This window comes from Ylistrum balloti, unplaced genomic scaffold, assembly GCF_031769215.1.
Source record: "Ylistrum balloti isolate Yb309-2 unplaced genomic scaffold, AGI_CSIRO_Ybal_v1 Utg370240, whole genome shotgun sequence".
Taxonomy (NCBI): domain Eukaryota; kingdom Metazoa; phylum Mollusca; class Bivalvia; order Pectinida; family Pectinidae; genus Ylistrum; species Ylistrum balloti.
The window spans coordinates 1,033,716-1,058,623 of NW_026782195.1; the positions used below are offsets into that span (position 1 = coordinate 1,033,716).

Consider the following 24,908-nt stretch of genomic DNA (forward strand, 5'->3'; position numbering starts at 1 on the left):
GAATAAGCAATGGATCAGTGTACCTAACGTTAGGGATGACCACAGCATTGCGACAGTCAACTGTCCATAAGTGACCAGTGTCCTAGAACAGAGATTTCGCAATGGAAATTATTTATAAAAAATACGCACTAACATATGGAATTTATATTCTAGTCAACGTGAAAAATATTTAAATTGTGATTATCTAAGAAGTAATCGGATTCCTTTGGATTTACACGTATTTTAAGTTAATTATCACATGAATTTGTAAACGATGGAGCGCATGGTTTTGAAATGTTTTTTAGCGTGTGTTGTGACTATACTTATCTCCGATCCGACCCTAGCGGACGAAAGGGTGGGGCGGAAATTATCCCGGAGTAAGAGGTTTATTGAGATGGCTGATGATGTGAGTGGACCATTCTGCGCCACCCGCCCGGATGGTCAGTGTTGTCCAGGGAGGGACGACACGTGCACTGTTCCTATACTGGACTCGACCTGTTATTGTGATGTGTTTTGTAACGAAACAGCATCCGACTGCTGTCCGGATTTCTTCAGCTTCTGTCACGGTATCAATCCGGAGCCCATCACTCGTGAGTATACAAACAACAAATCCATTTAAACAACAGCCCTTTATTGTCAGAATAACTGCTCTATTTTCATGATTGTTCGAACGGATGAAAGTAACCCAAATTCAGAATGAAGTCCCTTACAAAGACTGCCTCTATCTCTCATAGATCAAGGTTAGGTACTCCTATGTCACTTAACATTGCCATCTCTTCACTCCATCTATATAGGACGCCATAACGTTTAAGTCTACATTGACGGCAAGGAGGACATTGTTCTGCTGTAGTATTCCCCAGCCTTTTTTACAAGAAATTTTCGTGTCCAATTTGAAATGTGAAACCCATAACACTTGATGGTAATCCGTCGACAAACATGGAGTGATCCACGAAACATTACAGACGTTTTATATGAGGTCAGATTATCAAGACCACCGATCATTGGCCACCATCTTAGAACACAGAAAAATTTTGATCAAGGAAATATTTATTAGGTATTAGTATGCCAGCGTAGCCTTGGATGAGAGCTCTAGAACAATTATTGCTCTAGAAGACTCATTATCAAATAACCTGTTCAGAAGTCACGTTCTAAACATTAGCTTCTTGCTATAAAAATTGATAGGTTGAGCACAGTAACACCATCTCTGAAGTGAATCCTGGTCTTACGGTTTTTCTATAGTAGAAAACAGTATAGCTGTGAAGATCATGTAGTAATGTTTGTTTTGCATCAAACATCGCTTTAATTTTAAATCAAACATTTAGATTCTCAAAGTTTGTATCTGGCGTTGGTGTATTTCTGATGATTTTAGATGTAGTATTGGTGTAATATGTGTCACAGCTATCATAGTATATCATCTGTGTTGTGATGTATTAGTGTTAGTATAATGTCTAGTATTGGCGCAGCATATTGTATCATAGCTAGTATAATCTCTAGTTCTGGCGCAGCATATTGCATTATAACTAGTATAGTTTCTAGTATTGGCGCAGCATATTGTATTATAGCTAGTATAATGTCCAGTATTGGCGCAGCATATTGTATTATAGCTAATATAATGTCCAGTATTGGCGCAGCATATTGCATTATAGCTAGTATAATGTCCAGTATTGGCGCAGCATATTGCATTATAGCTAGTATAATGTCCAGTATTGGCGCAGCATATTGTATTATAGCTAGTATAATGTCCTGTATTGGCGTAGCATAATGTATTATGGCTAGTATAATGTCCAGTATTGGCGCAGCATATTGTATTATAGCTAGTATAATGTCCAGTATTGGCGCAGCATATTGTATTATAGCTAGTATAATGTCCAGTATTGGCGCAGCATAATGTATTATAGCTAGTATAATGTCCTGTATTGGCGTAGCATATTGTATTACAGCTAGTATAATGTCCAGTATTGATGTAGTATAATGTATAACTACTAGAGCTGTGTCTTGTATTCGTGTAATATAATGCATTAAAGTTAGTATAGTATGCAGTATTTATGCAGAATAATGTATTATTTTTAGTTTACTATATAACATCAGCTAGTATAATGCATTATTCCTGGTATGATACATAATAATGGTGTAACATGATGCATTATGAACAGTTATTTTATCTATGTACATATAGACTGATGTAGTTTACTTAATCAAAATGCTGTCAGATTGGTTCAGCAACTTTACTTAAACACATAGTAATCTTAGATTTTATCACACAGTGTGTTAATTAAAGACGACGTGTAGAAAGGATATCAAATATGTGTTAAAAGGAACCAAGTTGAGTTGTACGATACAGGTTGCCACACACCTCTTTGTAAATGTACTGGTTCTGCGATAAAGCTGATTCTGCATGTGTCACGTTTTCTATTTTTGAACAAAGATTTGCATTACATAGAAATGGTGTGGTATCATTTTTGATATCAACGACTGAAAAATGAAATTTAAATTTAAACTATTTGTAATGTACATTTTATGAGTTCAACTGTATTTTATCGCCGTAACACGAATTTAATGTCCCCAACAACCCCAATCTTTTAAACGTAATTTAAAAGTAATCTTTTACAAGAAACATTACCATCGTAATTATTCCTACTAAGTAATCTAGAAATGTGTTCTGCATATAATATTTCTAGTGCTGTTTTGATATTAATATGGTTTACCTGATAATTCTTACCAGTTTTCACTATTCGGAGAGCGATTCCTTTATCAAAACTCAAGTTCTTGACATATGTCACTACTGAACCAACACAAAAGTATCTACTTGTCAACAGAACCTTAACTTAAGCTTAGTTTCGTCGAATATAGTACAGATAGTATGAATAAAGGACAGATTTACAAGAATAACCCTGAAATAGTACACGGAGAATAAAACACCAGGTGTTCCGAAAGAGTAAGCGTCATTCTTCTTCATTCGCTATTTCATCGTGGTCAATCGAAGTAAAGAATGTCACGTTCCCAAATGAGAACAAGATCAACAACAGCAGAACCACAACCATGAAACGCCCAATTTCACCTTGTACATGGAGTTATGTCCACTGTAAAATTTGAACACAATATTCATCAACCCGCATCTTTCGTCGAAACCCCATGTTGTAATTTAATCCGTCAGTTAGCGACACGATAACCGACATACTTGAAGCACTACTTAGAATATCGAAACAACTGTGACGTGTTAACAGCTTTGGTTAGGCAAGCGCGGTGGTTTTTATCCAGAAATGGAGAATTCACAAAAACGGGAAATTTGAATTTTTACCCTAATTATACAGCTTGCTGAAAATCAGTCGTTGTTAGTTTCGTTGTAGGAAAAGATCGTAGTAAATGGCCAACAACTGCAGGAGAGTCTGTCGTGTACTTGACTTCTAATTCTGGTGAAAATTACGATGGCCATAGTCATAAGTTTCGTTTGTTGTCCGAAAATGAAATTGAAGTACAGGGAAATGCTGAAATTTTTTGTGGTCTGCTTTGATAACCTCTTCAATAGATTCAGCCTCCAATGAAAACAAAATTCGAGAGAGAGAGAGAGAGAGAGAGAGAGAGAGAGAGAGAGAGAGAGAGAGAGAGAGAGAGAGAGAGAGAGAGAGAGAGAGAGAGAGAGAGAGATATCTCCCATATTTGTTTCAATGCTCTGTTGGGAGATCATGCTAATAAAACTTAACGAAGATATACTTCCTTAATCAGATCAGCTTTTGCTCTTTGTCAAGAGAATGTTTACGAATGCATTTTTGTGACATGACTGTTGGAAGCATTAGCACATCACGATTCACCACGTTTAAGACAAAATATTTTTATTATCGTAAGGCTACCTTTATTATAAATGCATAGCCACACAGTCGTCTATGAAAAAAGCATTAACATGTATCAAGTTCCTTTCGGAAAACGATAATTTATTAAGGACTAGGCGGGCCATTCTTTCTCCTTGCATTTGGTGGTCAGAATATGTTGTCAAAGACATCCTTATTTCTAAAGAAAATCATCTTAAGATGTAAGCAAGGGAAGAGCATTAGAAATTGAAAGATAATAACGTAAATGGCAGATTCATGTTCAAATTTAATCATCAATATTTAGTATATGTCATATATATATATATAAATCTGCGCAATACAGCAGTTTTTACGGCCTGGGAGTGTTCAAAAATATTGGGTGTCGTAAGAGCGGAGAGAAGAAAGTTTTGAAAATCAACCCAGACTAAACGAATTACAGCATACAGAAAGGGCATTTTACTTGCCCAATTGTTCAGTCAAAGTGATGTTTGTTTGATATAATGAATTTAGAAGAACATCAAATATGTGTGCATAATTACAATCGGTGCGTTTAATAATTCAGACGCGACATGCAAGGTTAAGAAAAACTTCTGGGTCTGAAAAACCAAAAGCGGGTCTAAATACCATATTTTCTTTAAAAGATTTTACAAAGAAAAATAAACTCACATACAAGGATCTAAAACATCCACAAAGTGTGTCCATAGAACTCAAACAATCGTTAGGCCTACGTGAAATAGTAAGGATGGTGTTTCATATCTAAATCTCATTACAATAGATAACTTAATAAGTACGTAATCATTAATCGGAATGATTTTAACGCCTATTTTTAAAAGTGATGCCACAAATTCTGACATATACTATCATTTCAGACTTTGATAAGAGGATGTACCTGATATGAACGAGTGAAATCCAACATATGTGATGTCAATCATTTTAAGATGCCGTTAATATGAATAAGCGACATGTAATATGAAAAGTGGCCCATCGTGTGGTTTCTCCCGTTTACACAACAGTGACAAGTAGATATCGTGGGAAGCTCTACAAAGTTTCGGGCATTACTCGTGTTTGGGTGGAGCGCTTTCGTCAATCTAAGCACGGGATAATTCCGATGTTCGCTGTTATAACACGCTCTCGACTTTAACAACTACTTAAAATAGATATTTAAAGGTTTCTGATGAGATCAGGTTCGGAAAAGTGATCAGTTAACAGAAATAGGAAATGGTCCATGACATGATTTATTGAAAGGTCTTATTTTAGACTGTGTTTCCCATAAATAAGCATTGGTAAACTCGGCGCTGGCCAGAACAGATATATCACACAGTGGCGTCTTCGTTCCGTCTGACAACAACTGTCTGTCAATAATAGCAATCCTTAGCAACATCAGAAAAGATATTGCATAGCAGCTAACGGGGATTGCTGTCAGCATCCGCTTGGTAACGTCTCAAATTGAAATCAATTGTACACCATGTAGGTCCTATTGTGAGACTCTAAACTCATTAGGGAAATGGAATCTCTTGTATGGACTACTTGATCTCGGGACAAAACTTAAAAGAGGCAAAACTGAACATGTATCTTATATACGGGTATCAGCATATATGCTAATTTTTTTTTGTTGGAAGAGGTTAAGAGTCACTTAAGTATTAAGATTGCTTGATCCTTCAGATCAGGGCAGTTACTGAGATACTTAGGTCAAACAACGCCATCATTTATAAGTATAGAGGGAAACTATGTCAGTGTACTTAACACTGGACAGCTTGTGATTTTAGCAAACTATTTCATCAGCTGCGGATAAACTAGACCGTCAGACGGTCACAGCCAAGTTAGACAATTTTAGGAATCCATGTACCTTCGATAATTCTTTAATCCTTATACAGACTTTACTGAAATCTTGCTATACAGCTATGTTGTACTAGTTATATCACTGTCAGGAGTTGAATATCCTATAGATATACAATGATATCGTATCTATGTGCTACCTAAATAACCGCATTGCTGAGTAACAAACATTGTCGGCGGTATTCAAACTTACGACATAATTGTCATATCTTCACCTTTTTACATACTTAACTCTAAGTATGTTACGAACCGTTTAAATGTCTATATCTGTGTTATAGATGATGTACACCGTAGCGTCTAAAGAATGTATACCCCCTTACTCGGGTAGCGATCACGACAGTTTACATTCTCTCAACGCTTTGTACAAAAGTAAATTTGCTGAACATCTTGTCTTTTATCCTTGTACTTTTCAAGGGTGTCAAAATAAATATGCCTTTTGTTAAAATTTTGCCCTCGGTTTTATAGATCTTGAGTAAGAATAAGGATATGTTTGCTCGTCGGTAGTCTCTTAGTTTATACCAATGGGTGAATGGGCTTCTTTAAAACAGTTTTGTCCTCAAAGACACTTTTCATCTTTTTGCGTGTAGCGTGATATGGCATCCAAGGACTAATTCCTAGCCACCTCTGCATAGACCGAATGACATATGTTTCAATGGAGATTGTATTACAGATGTAAGATCAGTGGATACGGCAGTGTTTCAATAAGATCAAGGCATGCGTGATAACCATAAAATTTAAAAACACTCTGTCCACTTTCTTACCATGACGAACAATGTGATCTGCAATTTGTATCAACATTCATCGACATCCGACTATTGTGTTAATAGTAAAGAAGGTTGAGGAAGCTGACGAGTAAATTTGTTATCATGGTATCATTTATAACTCATAAATATAATTTCTTATGAAGTTTGACGTGTTTGATGGTGGTTGTCATGACGTCGTTGTTGCTACTTTAAACTGATATTACTTTAAGATTTCGTGGAAACCTGTTTGATCCACCAAATTGAAGTATTTTTAATAATTATTCATTGATAAAACCGAATATGCATTGGTATTGATGATATCTTTCAAATATTGTACACAGCATATAATTTAAATACAGTAGAGAAAAAATGTATTTTAACCAAATAAAATCACGATGTTATGTGTCATCTTCGATCTTACTGTTTTAGATAAGTCTTAACTAGAATTCATTTTCACCTCTATTTCCTTATCAAATAAGGAACTTGTGATGAACAGGACAAAGCCAAGTGTTGATTCTTTGACATTATAATTTGATCACTGCACATAAACGTATCCAGGTCTATATTTTGATTACACGTTTAATTGTTATTAGTTTTTCAAATTCATTTATCAGTTTACTTCATTTAAGTTATTAATTTCAAAACGTTCCCATTCCTATTTTGGAGGATAAATTTTGCAATGTCATTTATTACAAACGAAAAATTAAGTTTAATTGTTCATAATTACATCGATATTGGTCGTTATTAGTGCCTATGACGTTGTTGTATGCTTAACTGAAGCAGATAAATGGCCGATTTAGAGAATTAAGGTAACTGCCATCACTGTGGTTTCTAATTCCTGGTGCGATGCTATTGTCGTTTATTGATTGTAATCCCAAATGTTTCACGTAAAATATTGATTCTGAAATCCCAATGAAAGCATGTTGCATTTACATCTTACCTGGTAGGTTTATCAAAGTCCAGGTGATGTAAACCATCTATTCACTTATTTAAAGATAGGTTAGTTTTCAAAGTATTTGTTTCATACCTTAGATATTGTTCTCTCTATTCTTATATTCTTACTTTCTGCCATTTCAATAATTCTAAAAAAAACTGTACTCAGTGTTAAAAAGAACAGCGTCTTCATCCCTAACTTTCGATATAAGATTGTTTTGTCCTTCGTCATTAGTTGCTAAGTACCCTCTTGTAAAATCATTGTCTCACCACTTGACAACTAACATTCGCTTCTATCGGGTCTGCCGGATGTGACCAAGTATAGTGATTACTCTAGGTCTCTATACAAACGCTTGTTAGTTTAGAATTTAATACCGGATGGCCTGCTGTTACAATACAAAGCTGTTTCATCACCAATACATCAGGGTTCTCTGTACATGGATTAACGGTCAACCTCTTAGTTAAAACATCCCCGGCGCCAAATTCTACTCAAACGGGTTGAATTTGTTTAAAGAGTCAGACCCACTCCGTTATATATATTTTTTCATATTTTATTGACTGGAAATGTTGTTGTATACTAATAGATAATATATAAATAAAGACTTGTATAAAGTTTCGAACTTGGAATTGAAAGTATACCGGAGATATCGGTGCCGGAATTAGTCTCATTAATCAACACCAGGATATGAATATTGATGAGAAAAGTCACGTGATACGTTCAGACGCGGTCAGAACGAAAACAAAAATGGAGGAAGAGGTGAGCAACACGTCCATGTGGCATCGCTTGTAAATAGATTTTACCGATAAATGCAATCAATACTCTATATGTCCTGTATTGAAATCATCTAGCGTATGTATAGGTCACATCTTTCAATGCTTAAGTATGACACAAAAACGTGCATATTACGAGAAAAACTACGATTAATTGCAAAGAGGCCCTCAAATGGGGGCTGCGATACGGCAACGAACATGTAGAACATCACGAAATGGATCTATCTAAGGCAAATATTCGATGATAAGAGTATTTGTGAATATTATTTTAGAGTGGAACTACACGAGAGAGCCAAACAGAGAGCGATACAGAGTATGAACCAGTCGGTCGGGGCGCGGAGCAAGAGGAAGAACGTCAATACACGTTTTCTTCCCCGCTTCTCTCGCATGCTTTCTGCTATGTTGGAAGACGGCATATTTATTTACAGTTCTTTGCGCATGCATCCGAGGTTAGGACTTCCCGCATAATTATGAATTAGCACTGAGTCGTTTAAAATTCTTTTTAAAAACTGTTTATTACGTTAGATTGGTAGCGATTTACTTTAAAATTGTGGTATTACAGTGTTAGAACTACCCGAGAAAATAGAAAATCAATGATTTTTTTAGATATGAAATAATATCGGTCGAGGAGTGGCTCTTTGACTCCCAGGTGACATATCTCAAGTCACGTGACACCTTGCTTAAATCAGGGTTAGGATTGTCAATCAGGGTAGTTCCACAGATGTTGACCTCAGACACTGACAGAACTTCAGATCATTAATCAGGATAATTATTGTATATATAATTCAGCATATTAACAGCCTACACAGGTGGTAACATATATCGTCTTTAAGTTATCACTTTGTATCGGACTACTCGACCTAAACGATATATTGGTGATTAGTATGTGTGTCTGTGACGAGTGAGCGTGATATATACTTGTACATCGGAGACATCTGTATGTGACAACTCAATTAGATATTCAGATGTTATCAGTGTTGTTTTGTGAATTCTGTAAAAGGATTAAGTAAACGCTAGATACTGAGCTCGGTAGACAAGTGAATTGAATCAGTGGCTTAAATTCTGATACACAGGAATAAGATACTGTATGAACAAGTAACTGAATTCCTATATTGAAGATCGTAAAATCCTTATTGCCAAACTTAAAGGTCTGCATTGAGATAAGCAGATTTTTGTGTTTCTGTTAAGTGCAGTGATATTAAAGAAATACATCTTCAACCAACTGCGTCCTGACGTTCTGTATACATAAGTATAGAATCGACAGCGGTAAATCACACGAGAGCACGCGAGGAGCACTGATAATGAAGTAGATAGGGACAAAGTAATAGAAAGTTATCAGTCGTGTTCAATAAACACGGTCTTTATATACATTTTAACATAAGTTGGCAGCAAAGGACCGGGCTAGTCCATCTAAAGCTACCAAGGTCAAACAGATGATAATGGAAAATGGAACAGTCCATATTTTCCGTAACGAATAGTTTAACTCATTTGTTTCACAATGAAAGGTTGAATTCAGTGTTTTCAGATGTTGTCATGCTTCCAAAAGGCGGTTTTATCGCGATATGACGATCATTAATATCTTATGATAGAATTATGGTGTATTTACATATTAATTATAGAGCGGCGTAATGTTGAACAGGACACTCCGAAGGTTAGTACAGGATACAGGGATTACAAAATTAAAAAATACACCAGCACCAGAAAATTTCGCTGGTAAAATGAAAACAAAGATAGATAATAAAATGTCCTTAATAAGAACAGCTACAACTAGGGCACTTACCTAACATATACAGCAAGTTTTACGAAATTGAGTCAAACAGTTTTAAAGTTATATCCCGGAAAAGCCCTCGGATGGACACACGCACGAAAGGACGGACGGAGCCTAAATTAATACCCTCCACAAACGCGTTTCGAGGGGGTAATTATGATATGGCATATCATTATTCCGTAGATATACATCTTTGTTTTGATCCCTGTGTGGTGCAGCCTTGTATATGGTAACAGTTCCTCATTTGTACTCCAATGGGAAATAATGATCGAAAGAAACTTAAAAAAATATTCATTTATAATCATTTTACCATGTCACGAGGGCCGATAATAAGATGTGAATCTTTTATTGAAGAAAAAAGGCAGGGATGTCCTATTTCATCACTACTTTTCAGTGATTATTTAAGGCTGTGTACCCGAAGACTGGTGTCATTTCGTCAGTTTATGTTTAAAGTAAACAAGTGAACTGACTTTTGCAAAATTGACAAAATTGTTGAATGAGCAGTGATTCTATATTTGCATAAGAAAGGTCTAGCACCTAAATATATTCGTACACTTTCATCAAAAATGCACAGGTAAATATTGCTAATTTAAATATCTCACAGGTAAAGAATAAAAAGAAATATTTCTTTTTGACAATATTGTTGGCGTGTTTCTGATTCTATATCTTTGTAAACAAAGGCGCAGAGATGTGAGCTATTTCTCTCTCGCTAGACTTATACTGTACATATATATCGGGTTTTATAGAAAGCATTATCACATTCAACAGCTCACAGTCATAGAGCGTCAACTTTTTAGTATGCATTAAATATTGTAATAATCTTATACATTCCTTGGAATGCAAATATCCATTAACCAGCCTCCAAAACCTGCATTTTATCTTCTTATGAAATCTGACTCGGTACAATGCTATCACTTTATCTGGACATCTACACGTAAAACCCCAAGTATTTCTGGTAATCATAATTAAAGCTATCAGAAATGTAAATTTTATCTGTAGACATACTTCTGGTATGTAATTAATGAAAAAAATGCATCAAATTTGATAATACGTATAAGATATATTTTACGGAACTTGAGTAATTTCTAATCTAAATAGTTCCGTCAGCTCACGTACACGATAAATTTCTGTATCTTCTGACAGCATCAACAACTCCCTTTTTGAGGTTAAATGAATTTGATTCATGATAAGTATATAATCTAAACGATAAAGTGACCAGGTTTGCATTGGTATAATGGTATAATGATTGTACGAATACCAGTTACCACATTGGAAGTACGACCCGGGTAATAATGGAAAAGGCGTTAGAGTACTGGGCACCATCGCATTGTAAGCTTTGTAAGGATATAAGTTACCATGGCGACAGCAAGCGTTGCAAGGTGCTAGTTAGCAAGGTGATAGAGTGAGCGTTGTAAGTTCAATAGTTTCCATGGTGACATTGTGAACGTTGTAAGAGTCCTAGTTACCATGGTGATGGTTTGGCCCTTATAAAGGTACCAGTTACCATAGAGACTGTGCGAGCGTTGTACAGATACTAGTTACCATGGTGACAGTGTAAGGATACTGGTTACTACTAGATACGAGCCTTGTTAAAAGGTTACGAAATTAAAAGTATTTATCATGTCTCCATGCTGTTGGTATGTCTTACATATTGTTCTCGTGAAATCGGCTATTTTATACAACTTGATGGGCATATCCTATAGTACATTGTTGCCATGTGTAGCAGGATTTACTAGAAAAATACCAGTGTGACACTTTTCAAATTCCGCTGCCATGTTATATGGGATTAACGTGTCGGACTTTTGCTCAGAAAAAATATGTGGTATTGTATCATGTCTGTCGGTGGCCTTGTGTCCTGTCATATCAGTTCTGCATTTGTCTTCTTCTGTTGTCGCATCATGTAACCCCAGTCTTGTCAGCCACGACCGACACTGGTCACATGACTGCTGACCCCTGCTGGTCACATGATAAATTAAAGAAAACACGGGGTTATATTCCACTTAATTATATGTTACAGACGTTCATAGAATTTAAATTTGTACCTTGCCAGCTGGACAAATAGATCGCATATCTGCTATTTCTGGAAGTTATTTTGGAGGTATGAGTAACACTTAGATAGATAAAGGGTTAATAAAACCGCGTATCTCCCTCAAATTATGCTGTTTTAGTGGATTACCTTCACATATCACTTACAATTCTTACATCTGTTTAAACACTCTCCATAATCCTTGCCTAAACGTTTACACACTTAAACATAAATGTTAGAATTTCTCGCAAGTTATCCTCTGAAATGTGTGCAGGGTCTTTTGTAGCTTAAATTGTAAGAAACATGTAAATGATATAATTAATCAATATTAGGTACATAATAATATAAATACATACAAAATGAAATAAGAATGAGTCACGTGCTCACTATTGTGGCATCACCGATTTCATGCTACGTTGCTGTCGCTTTCTATTAACACATTTGTCTGATCGATATGGGTTTCTCGTCCTCGCAGTAATTTACATGACATGAAGACATCGTACATTATGGCATTGCTCAAGAAAATCTTATAGCGCAATCATACTGAAATTTTGAGCAAAATGCTCTCGCCAGTGCTATGGATGGATGATGTAGCAATGGGTACATCATTCATATATTTGTTATGTATTGATACTAGATACAATTCTTAAATTATATTGTCATTGCGATTTATGAACTGTATTCTCTATCTTTAAAATACAACAAAAACAGACATAAAACAAACAAAAACGCAATATATTGACAATAAAACTGTTGTTTTCAAGACAATGACACTTTTGGGATATTTGGTAAATCGGCATTGTTCTTCAATTGGCATTGCTTCAAATTGCGAGCCAAATATCATATTTGGACTGTTGATTCCAGAATTCTAACAAGGGTTATTGTTTTGAAGGAGAACGTGTTTTATAGGACATCACAGCTAAACGTCTGTTGCTTGACCTTCAGTTTAAATAAAGTCAATTCCTTTCGCACTGAAGTTTTCATATAGAATAAAGGCAGCAAACTTACTGCCTAGTTACAAATCAAATCTGTACAAGGGAAAATTAATTCGATGTTTAATCAAGATTGTGATAATAACGTGTAAGAAGAGACACTATGCCTCCATGCTGTTTACTGTTTACTCCTAACAACAATAACAAAGACTTTATTACATACGCCTTTGTGGATTATGTTACATGATGGTGATAAGCACGTGTAACGAAGGTAATCAACCCATTAAAGAGCTTGATGACGTTAACCAAGCAAGACTAATTCATAAGTAATCATATTATCATTTAGAAGTCTGAAGTGGCAGACCAATTCTAAATCTGCCCTAAAACAATTTTACCTCGTGCTAAATTAGACTTGTATGTCTGTTGTCTCGTTCTACGCTTAAAGACCAGCATATTTTCAGTAGTCTGTTTATGTATGGTGTAAGATAAGGTAGATCAAGGCTTACGTAAAATAGTAAGTGTGGGGCAAGACGGAGCCATGTTTAACGTCAAGTGTCGTATCATTGTATTACGGTGTACCGCTGGGGTCACCAGGTGAATCCCATTAGTGCAACAACACGATTGGTGTTTAAGGATGGATCAATATTATCCCTTTTCTAAAGAATCACAGATGTCAGAGTCTACCCCTGTGGGCTAAATGATATATAATTACATAGTTTTAGGCAGATTATGAATATTCACAATTATCTTGTTGTTTACACTGATATATTTATCTTTTACTTAAACAGTCTCAGTTAGATTATGAATATTGATTAATTAATTACGTAATCTTATTTATCATTCAATTATGTACTGATATGTCATATCTAATCTCGTATATTTTTTATAATTATCTTAATATCACCGAATCTTCATTGAAGGGACATTTCTGTAAAACATTAATTTTATTATTTTTTTATATATACTTCCAGTTTCGTTTCAATTCTATCCCGTTATTCACAGTCGATCTCAAATGTCCAGCTTGAATACTTCTTTGGTTCGGGAAACTCCGATCAAACATAGCGCTGGTAAAGTCACGCGGTAGTTTAAAAACGAGACAGTTCATTTTGTAAACACGAACACATGATGGCGGGCAGAAATGACAGCGACAGTACAGACACAGTCAGTAAAATCCCGTTTTTCAGCAACGGATTTTTTTATGGGTATGGAAAATGTTATTTTATAACTCTAATTCAATTCTGAATTACGAACCAGATGTCATTAATCGCCATTTTCGGGACCGATTCAGACAGATAGCCATTTTAGCTTACAGGATACGGTTTTGTGCGCATGCGTTATCATATATGACGCAAAAAATTAACATATTCAGACTGTTGATCAAGAGATAAGGATTTTTTTTCTAGAAGTTTTAATTAATTTCTTTCTGTGTATATTTCAGTGAAAACTGTCATTGTTCTTAAGGCGATACACTTGATACAGATATGCAATGATAAAAAAAAAATAATTTAAAAAATCGTTTTACCGCGATGTTGCTTTCGTGTTTTCGTTTGATAAGCAAAATTACTCTGAGACATGAGCCCATTCATGTGGTAACATACTCATCATGGTTTGTGATATGTTAAAATTGACAGCGTTAAGAAGTCATAAAAACGGACCTTCACTTTCGAAATAAAGCAGATGATGGTGAAGGCGTGGAGTTGAGTTTATCAAACATGTAATACTTGATGATAAGTTACACAACCCATATTATGACACTTATGTCAAACTAAAGGTTATCTGCTCGACGTCATCGTTCATTTGGGGGAGTGGGAATTTTGTCGCGAGCTGGATGACGTATTGGGTAGAGGAGGAAAAGGATAAAGTAGAAAAAGACATTTCCAAACGATGGTTGAAACGGAGAATGAAATGACACGTGAAGGAGGAATAGGTACTTTAGGGAATGAAAATATTGAAAAAAAAATGTTATTAGAGAAAAGAATGAGAAAACGTTGGGTGTTGTATATGAGCGACTTATGCTAACATATCGATTCGAGACAGGATGCGCACAGGAGGGATGACATTCATTTCAGGGAAGAAGAGAAAATGGACTGAAAAGGCTTTACTATTTAGGAATTGAAATACTGTTTATTACAGAACTTGACAAAAAAGAAAAACAGATGTATACTACTTAAACTCACGCACGTGAAAAACAGGTTCACATCAGCGTTTATGTATTCGACGGCGACTAATCTTAAAATTTAATAGCATTGTACAAGAAATATTGTAATAACTGGGGTTTTTTTTCTGTGTCACATATGAAAACAGCTTTCTTTATCAACATTACAAAACCTCTTACATTACATAATGAATACAAACTGTAACCCGAGACCGTGATGTGAATTAACACACGCCGTCATACATATTTATAGACCTCCTAACGGTTCTTATCACACCACAGTAATATGTAACCATCTTAAACATACCTTTTTTGATGTTATCACCATAATGTCCTCAGTCTGCAAGACTTCACACGTAGTAAATAGAAAATGTCTGGTGACAGATGATGATGGAGAGGACGCAAGATGAGAGATGACTAATAGAGGATGTCTGATGAGAGATAATTATATAGAGAATGTCAGATGAGAGATGCCTATATAGAGGATGTCTGATGAGAGATTATTATATAGAGGATGTCTGAGGAGAGAGATTATATATGTATATGAGAGGTATAGAGAATGTCTGATGAGATGATTATATAGAGAATGTCTGATGAGAGATAATTATATAGAGAATGTCAGATGAGAGATGCCTATATAGAGGATGTCTGATGAGAGATTATTATATAGAGGATGTCTGAGGAGAGATGATTATATAGAGGATGTATGATGAGAGATGATTGTATAGAGAATGTCTGATGAGATGATTATATAGAGAATGTCTGATGAGATGATTATATAGAGAATGTCAGATGTGAGAGATGATTATATAGAAGATGTCTGAGAGATGGTTATATAGAGAATGTCTGAGGAGAGATGGTAATATAGAGGATGTCTAAGGAGAGATGATTATATAGGGGATGTCTGATGAGAGATGATTATATAAAGAATGTCTGAGGAGGGATGATAACATAGAGAATGTCTGAGGAGAGATGGTAATACAGAGGATGTCTAAGGAGAGATGATTATATAGGGGATGCCTGGTGAGAGATGGTAATATAGAGGATGTCTGATGAGAGATGATTATATAGAGGATGTCTGATGAGAGATGATTATATAGAGGATGTCTGATGAGAGATGATTATATAGAGGATGTCTGATGAGAGATGATTGTATAGAGAATGTCTGAGAGATGGTTATATAGAGAATGTCTGAGGAGAGATGATTATATAGAGGATGTCTGATGAGAGATGATTATATAGAGGATGTCTGAGGAGAGATGATTATATAGAGGATGTCTGATGAGAGATGATTATATAGAGGATGTCTGATGAGAGATGATTGTATAGAGAATGTCTGATGAGAGATGATTATATAGAGAGTGTCAGATGAGAGATGATTAAATAGAGAATATCTGATGAGAGATGGTTATATAGAGAATGTCTGAGGAGAGAAGGTTATATAGAGGATGTCTGATGAGAGATGATTATATAGAGGATGTCTAAGGAGAGATGATTATATAGAGAATGTCTGATGAGAGATGATTATATAGAGAATGTCTGATGAGAGATGATTATATAGAGAATGTCAGATGTGAGAGATGATTTTTAAGGAAATATCAGGTGAGATATACTTAAACGGAGAATGTCTGATGCTGCGACCGATGATTTTTAGAAAATGTCCGATGATATGTGATAATGTAGTCTAGACATGCGATTGTACTACAATATATGACAATGTGATCGGAGGTGTTATCTTAAGCCAATAAAGTTGGTACAAGCGGTATGGAGTCCGGGTGATTATTCCCGGAATTTAATGATGTCTCGCGTTTTCCACTCGTCTAGACACTGTCTCCTGTTACTTTCATCTCATTCTCAGGTAGATATTATAGAATGTGGAGTTTATTTACACGGGTACAAGAGCACCCGTCAAGTATTCTCCTCCACACAGGGACACAGAGGTTTACATGACAAGAAGATATCTCGTGTTATTAACATAACGTGACATTAACATAACGGGTATATGTTTCTGTCACATAAGGTAGGCATTATTCAACTCCCAAGGCATCAATTAATCATTCAGACTGTTACACAAACATGTAAGCTGTACCGCGTGTGATGTAACAGTAAGCATGTTTTGATTGGCTAACAGGATGAATTTTGACCGAATAGGACGCTTCACGCACTCATGCAGATTAAAACTAGCAAGATATAGTTCTCAATAATTTTTGTAACAATTAGATTTTTCTTGAAGATTCAAAGTAAATCGTTTCTCGTTGTAATTTGTAATGAGTTGCAATATTTCGATATGTTTCTGAAACTGTCAGTTTTGAATATGAATTAGCAGCATTTCACTAAAGATCATATTACTGCGCCCCAATTGATGAGGTAAACAAACCACACGTATTCATGGGTCCATTAAACTTCGTAATAGTTTTTTTATTGTCGTAGAAACAGGTGACACAAACTCGTGGTCGGGGTATATGGTATAGTTTCACTCTCGTGAGTTATGTTCCCAAAAGTTATAAAACACTTTCTAAAGCTCGTGTGTTTGGTAACTGGAGTGAAAGAAATATCACATACCACAACCATACGTTGTGTAACCACTGTTTATATCACGAGAAGTAGTATTTGACTGCTTGTAAAGATACGACTTTATTACCTAAGTTATGTAATAAATGCATGGCTAACAAATGTTTTTAACATAGAGACGACCAGCGACAAAGTTTGCAAGAACCGTATATTTTTATCGTAACTGTTTTTAAAATCCCAAAAAATACACCTGCTCGTCGCTATAATTCCAGGATATCCGCCAATCTCCATGTGCCAGCTGCAAATGTTTGCACGAAGACGCTGATTCAGCGACAATATTTGAATAATTAAACCTATAGTTGCTAAAATATGATACCAATAAATTGGAAGACCATCACCTAAATGTCAAAGGTCAACACAGAATGTATTCATTCTCAGCTACAGGGAACATAATTCTATATTTGGAAACGAGGCTATGTACCATTTCTTTTTAGAATTTGCATGATAAAATCATTCTGAATCCCAGCGAAAGGCTACATAAAATTTTCTGCCGTGGTCTATCTCCAACACCACTTATCACCTGTACTTCGTACTTTGGGCATGTGTCAAAAGTAGGTCACCCTGACCTACATTTTGACCTTTGACCTTTTTTCTTGGCTCGTTCTCCTACATTATAAGTCACTGGAACTTCAGATTTGGTGAATGGGTTCACCTCGCTGAGGCGGCGAGTGGTGTAATTCATCCAACTTGCAGTCTCTTGAATCAATAGAAATATATGTAATATAATTTCGAACAATTTTGATTTTGTCTGTGACGCCTTGCCTATATTGAGATGAACAGACACCAGTGCCCACCTAACCGTAGTCTGGGTGTACATCTAACCTACATCTCCTGCCGTGTAGAGATCCACTTGATAGCCATTGTAACCGTTTATGCTGTATCACACAAAAGCAATGCTGACATAGTTTACTGCGATTATCATAAATCTAAAAAGCAGCACTTTTTACCTTGTATATTACCCACAGGGAAATTACATAGTTGATACAGTACACAATACACACGTGTCAGTAAGGAATGTCGTCTAGTAGATGTTTTCATCGTCGTGATGATGAAGGTGATGTGATAGTATATGACAGCTGTCTCACCTTTCCGCCCTCCTTTTGTATCTATATTTATCTCTAGTTTTAAATTTGATAGTCATTAAAACTTTAAAGACACAAAATTTATATATATTTTTTTATATTTTATCATCCATAAATATGATATAAAATATATTGCCATTCTCACGTTCGTTCACATATGATTGAAGTACATGCACTTGTTTTCGTTTAAGAGCAACACAGAATTTTCTCTTTAATTAGTTTTGTAATTAGCCTAAATAAGTATACTCACTGTATCTTACTGATAAAATACATCTTAAAAATTGCAATTTAATCATATCAAATTTCTACTGCTTAAAATTACATTTTTTAACTTTCAAATATCTAGCCATTTATACTGAAACAATTGAGCTTTTTCTTATATATTGTACAGGTGGATGTCAGCGTGCTGGTCAAGAGTATCCCATCAACTACGTCATCACAGAAAACTGTAACTCCTGGTAAGGTCCAGTTCTGTTTATTGGTCGCTCCTGATATAGGTAAAATCAATTGCCCCGTTCTGCATCAGAGCGTATTTACATCGGGCAACTACATAATTCTTGGTGCGCTAACATGTAACATTACATTTAAATATCTTGCATGTCTCCTCACATTTAAACCATGTTTATGTAAAATTCAGGAATTAAAGCTAACATCCCGCATGCGCTATCACAATTGACATGCATCTTGATTGATAAATACAATCATTGGGGGTTGTAAGTTTCTGCCAGAGACTATACAACACAGGTGAAAATATTTACCTGAGATAATGAGCAAACAGATTCAGAAAATTTGAAAGTTTGGTATAAGAGTTGTCTTGCCGGGCATAGTTAAAGCAACCTAAAATAAGTTCCCAAAGGGTACGCCAGTTTATTCAAGTTTAGTATATTATGTGTGTGTGTATATATATATAGTAATTATATGTGAAACATTAACAGTTGGTCATTGACAATATGAGTTTATTCCCAGCACTTGTATTGTGGACCCAGCGTTCCAGAACCAGCAGAGATGGAACTGTACGAAACATGTTTGTCTCATACAAACCAAGTTGATCGGTCAGGTCAACAGCCACGATAGTGGGTAAGCCACACTTACAATAACTAGGTTGCAACGTCACAGCGTACACATTGTCCCATGTGTGCCCTGTCCTCTGTTACACCCAAACATGTCTGTTACACACCGCGTTGTGATAAGTAAACAAACAATTAAAGGTCACATTCCATTTACTTCATAGTCCGATAGTTTACATGTGACACCGTTAATGCAGCTTATAACCAGAGTAAACCATCTTATCAGTTCAAATTCGTCTTATGACATTTCTGTATTAAATAGATTTCCGAACCGGTTAAAATTTTCTTGTCGTCTGCATCAGGCATAATTTCCCTACCCATGTATTATGTTTCAAACTAAGTCATGTTCCTGTTCTGTATACCAGTCATCGTCTTTCTAACCAGGTATTATGGTCCTAACCAAGTCATAACCAGATTTTTTCCTGACCTTGATGTCAAAATTGATGATCCTAACTAAGTAATTTTCGTTTCATGTGTACGAGACATCATCTATCTAACCAGATTATTTCCTAACGTTGATCTCGAAATTTATGGTCCTCATTAAGTCGTTTTTCCCGTGGTTTACTCAAGCATGACTTCGCTAATTAGGTACTTACCCCGACATTGACATCGACTAAGTGCATCACGTGAGACATTCTCTTGATAACGATGTTTCCTGCACTGTAATACTGAATTTTCGGACATAATTGTTAAGAATATTAGACCATGCCTACCCCTATTCGCTGTCTGCATTCCAACTCTGTTATAAATGGTAACATGATAGGACATCGGTCATTGGTATGACGACTCACAAGATGAACAGTTCTAGCTAAAGAAACTAGAAAAGAGAGCTTTGAAATGATAAATCTATTCATATTTGCACCATTCGTTGACTGTATCAATCGTATATACCCGACAAAAACAAAATGTTTATTCGTGTAAATATTTCCCTGTTCATTCGTGTAAATATTTCCCTGTTCATAAATTGCTCTAAGTTGACCACTTTCTGAGTTGAAAGATTTTTGACCCTCGGTCTTTCAAGAGATGTCTTCTTCTTTCAAGACAAACTTACAATTTCAATTTATCTGTGTATCTAAACTGTTTTACATAACGCACTTTAGACTCTGACCATCAATACTCGATTCAATTCGAATGTTTCGTCCCTTTTTTTATTGTGGAGCCGATCTCTGTTGTTGCCATAACGAGTTTTTTTGTAACTGCCAATAGATGGCGCGCTGGAAACTACTCCGCTTTTTGGGGCATGACCCTTGACGAGGGTATCCGATACAGACTGGGGACCATTCCGCCTGACGCAGACGTCAGGAACATGAAGCCTGTCAGAGGTTATACCAACACTTACCTTCCGGACGATTTCGATTCCAGAATACAGTGGCCAGGTCGGATACATCCCATTCGCGACCAGGGCAACTGTGGAGCATCATGGGCGTTTTCCACAGTAGGTAAGACATTTAAACTGTTTCTTTGTAAGTGAAAGCTAAATTTAGTAAACTATGTTATGAACAAGGTACTTACTGATATCTTTCACCTGATCTATCAGTTTTTTTAATATGACTTTCTTGTACCATAGGGTGTAACGGGGTTGGCTTTTGCTGAAAGACCCCATTTTCGTTATTTTTTCATTAGTGACCTATCGTAGCATGAACTGTTACTATTCTGGCTATTTTAGCAACTGCTTCTGACCGATTGGCTATAGAATCAGACGGAATTCTTCAGGAGGAGTTATCTCCGCAACATCTACTTTCTTGTAATACCGCCAGAGGGCAGCTTGGTTGTGAAGGCGGATATCTTGATAAAGCATGGTGGTTTCTTCGCAAGAAAGGGTTAATATTTACACTTATTGATTTAAATAAACTAGAAGCAATTTGCAAAATATCTCTTTAACAGTTCTTCAATTTACATATCATAGCGCTTATTCAACATTCAGTAATCTGGTCACTTTTCGTACACGAGTATATAAACGCCTTACGTTGCTATATGATCTCGTCATCAAAAATATTTGCTATTTGCATAGTTGTAGAAATGGTGAAATCTGATATTTAAATGTGATGTAATCCCAGACATAATTTCAGACTTTCCACCAGTTTCTAATCAATCTTTCTGCATGCTGTTCAGGATAGTATCTGAGGATTGTTATCCATATGTCAGCGGTAGCGATAACGAGGCTGGAATGTGTATGCTGAGGAACAAAAAAGATGCTAATACAGCACCATGTCCAAACGGGCAAGCCAATAGTACGGGTCGGATTCTCTACTCCACACCACCGTACCGAATATCTGACGACGTGAGTCTTGAATGACCTTTAACCTTCCTGTCTTCATTATCATCTATCTACTAATGAGAGAGATCGGTAACGCAATAACTAAGCTCATATTAAGATCTATGTTTCTATGTACCAAATACTTATACATACTGTAATATCACATTGTTTTATCGGGCTAAAATTCCCGTCGTCTTTCTTTTTAAAAAATGACTATTACGTGGGCAGATAATTTCGTGGATACAGTATATTTGTGTACCTTCATATTACAAAAACAAAAATTAATAGCCCACGATACTAATGATTTTACAACAACCTGAACACTGTTAACCAAAGTTATACTGATAAAGGACAAGCTATTCCGCACTGGTCACTCATGCTGAATGACTGGTAGAGAGCCTTTGGTTTGTCTTTTTGTTATGGAAGAGAACTCGTTATCCTTCTTTATATTACAATACATTAAACATTAAATTAGTATCAGTTTACGTGTACATATTGTATGTCTACGCGCGTGATTCATTCTGAACGCCCACACTCCAACTGCACTGAAAAAACATTGGTGTATTTAACGGACACCTTTTCCGTCAATTTGTTTACGGTATCGATCTGTTTAGGGTATCAATTTGTTTACGGTATCGATCTGTTTAGGGTATCGATTTGTTTACGGTATCGATTTGTTTACGGTATCAATTTGTTTACGGTATCGATTTGTTTACGGTATCAATTTGTTTACGGTATCGACCTGTTTACAGTATCGATCTGTTTAGGTATCGATCTGTTTAGGGTATCGATTTGTTTACGGTATCGATTTGTTTACGGTATTGATCTGTTTACGGTATCGATTTGTTTAGGGTATCGATTTGTTTACGGTATCGATTTGTTTACGGTATCAATTTGTTTACGGTATCGATTTGTTTACGGTATCAATTTGTTTACGGTATCGACCTGTTTACAGTATCGATCTGTTTAGGTATCGATCTGTTTAGGGTATCGATTTGTTTACGGTATCGACCTGTTTAGGGTATCAATTTGTTTACGGTATCGATTTGTTTACGGTATTGATCTGTTTACGGTATCGATTTGTTTACGGTATCGATCTGTTTACGGTATCGATCTGTTTAGGGTATCAATTTGTTTACGGTATCGATTTGTTTAGGGTATCAATTTGTGTACGGTATCGATCTGTTTACGGTATCGACCTGTTTACAGTATCGATCTGTTTAGGGTATCGATTTGTTTACGGTATCGATTTGTTTACGGTATCGATCTGTTTACGGTTACGATCTGTTTAGGGTATCGATTTTATTACGGTATCAATTTGTTAGAAACTCATTAGTTATTGTATTATCATGGCTGATGTTCTTTACAGGAAAGGGATATCATGAATGAAATATACAAGAATGGGCCAGTACAAGGTAGGACATGAAAACTTCACGTACTGTATGTAGAATTAATGTTTATCGTGTTTTCTTACTTTATACCATAATTAACATAACTTCATAATTACAAAATCAAAACGGGACTTGAACAGGCCTTAAAGAACAACGTCAATATCGAATCAGCCCAATTGATTCCCTCATTAATCTGGAATACGTGGTACCCAGTGTAAACTTATTCCTGTTATCATTCCCTTTTACCCTTACGATACTTTCTAAAAATAGAAATAAGTCAACCATGGTACGTCTTGGTAGACTTAACATTTCACGAGAACATGAAAAGGTAGGGTGATCTTCATATAACGTTTTGCTCTGACATTCCTTGAACAAGCGCTATTCGTCCATGTGTTTTCGAAAATAATAAGTCTAAATGATAGTATTTTATCTTACAATATACTAGTATGTTTTAGGAAGAAGGATCTATGTGTAAGTAATGTATGGCATTTTGCTGTCTTTCTTGGAGTATCCTAAGTAGATTTATCGTTTGTTTAGTGACAAAAATCTTCAAACCGTCTTATTTTATCTTTGCCTTTTTCTTCAGTTCACATTCTTTATCTTAAAAGATATTTCTATTATGGTTTAAACTGGTGAACTAAAACTGATTTGTTTTACAGCTATAATGAGAGTAAAGGAAGATTTCTTTATGTATCAGTCCGGTATATACCAATACACGAACACGATTCCGGACTTACTTCCGGACGACGATGACAGGGGATATCACTCTGTCAGGATAATAGGGTATGTCAATATGATATCTATTAGACATTTATAGTCAACCTCAATCTCATCGTTTCATTTGCAAACTTACAATTTGCATTTTTTTTCTTGTTAATAATTCTGGTTTCTTATGATGGTTTTAATTAAACTGCTAAGGTCCTTGTCTATAACATACCTTTGTTAAAAAAGATATTGAAAGATAAATATACGACGTTTACATATTTTTTTAATACACGAAGAAATCGTAGTTATTATTAAACTAACTGACTGGCATTGTCTGCCGTCTAATGTTTACTTGTTAACACGCTGGCAATATTCAGACAATGTGTTTATCGTCTTTGTCCTACAGATGGGGTATAGAGACAGACACCACCAGTAATACATCCGTCAAGTATTGGGTAAGTATCATTTGGTCTTTGTATGGAAACCTTGATTATATATATTTGGGCATTTTTACCCAATGTTATAAAAAATATTAATTGTGCTAAAAACGACGGAACATTTCTTAGTGAATCGTGAAAAGCAGTATTTCATTTTTTATCCATATTACATCAAATAATTCATACTTGTTGATGATAATTGAATAATTTATAGCAAAGATCAATATATGTTTTTACAAGCAATTGGTTAACTGCCATGAAATTAATGCAACCTTTTTATATAGGTTTTCAGAGTATTATTGCTTTTTTATTTGAATGTGAGACATATGTATGGAACCCTTCTTTGCATGACCGTTTTGCCAGTGAATAGCTTACATACATATAATTCTGTAGAACGAGGTACAACGATCGACGACTGCCGTTTAACTCGGAGAGTATAAACAAGTTGT

At 35.6% G+C, this 24,908-nt stretch overlaps 1 protein-coding gene across 2 annotated transcripts in view; it reads left to right on the plus strand.

Moving 5' to 3' along the window:
• The window catches only part of LOC132552191 (tubulointerstitial nephritis antigen-like), a 30,908-nt gene continuing 6,000 nt past the window's right edge, over positions 1-24,908 (plus strand). Inside the window, exons 1-9 of one of the 2 annotated variants that reach the window (XM_060216339.1) lie at positions 1-569; positions 18,994-19,060; positions 19,569-19,679; positions 20,876-21,108; positions 21,336-21,489; positions 21,782-21,950; positions 23,296-23,341; positions 23,977-24,100; positions 24,429-24,477. In XM_060216339.1, the coding sequence (XP_060072322.1) occupies positions 254-569; positions 18,994-19,060; positions 19,569-19,679; positions 20,876-21,108; positions 21,336-21,489; positions 21,782-21,950; positions 23,296-23,341; positions 23,977-24,100; positions 24,429-24,477 (1,269 nt within the window). In that variant the 5' untranslated portion in view covers positions 1-253. The remainder of the gene's footprint in view (positions 570-18,993; positions 19,061-19,568; positions 19,680-20,875; positions 21,109-21,335; positions 21,490-21,781; positions 21,951-23,295; positions 23,342-23,976; positions 24,101-24,428; positions 24,478-24,908) is intronic. The other variant, XM_060216340.1, reaches the window with a different exon arrangement.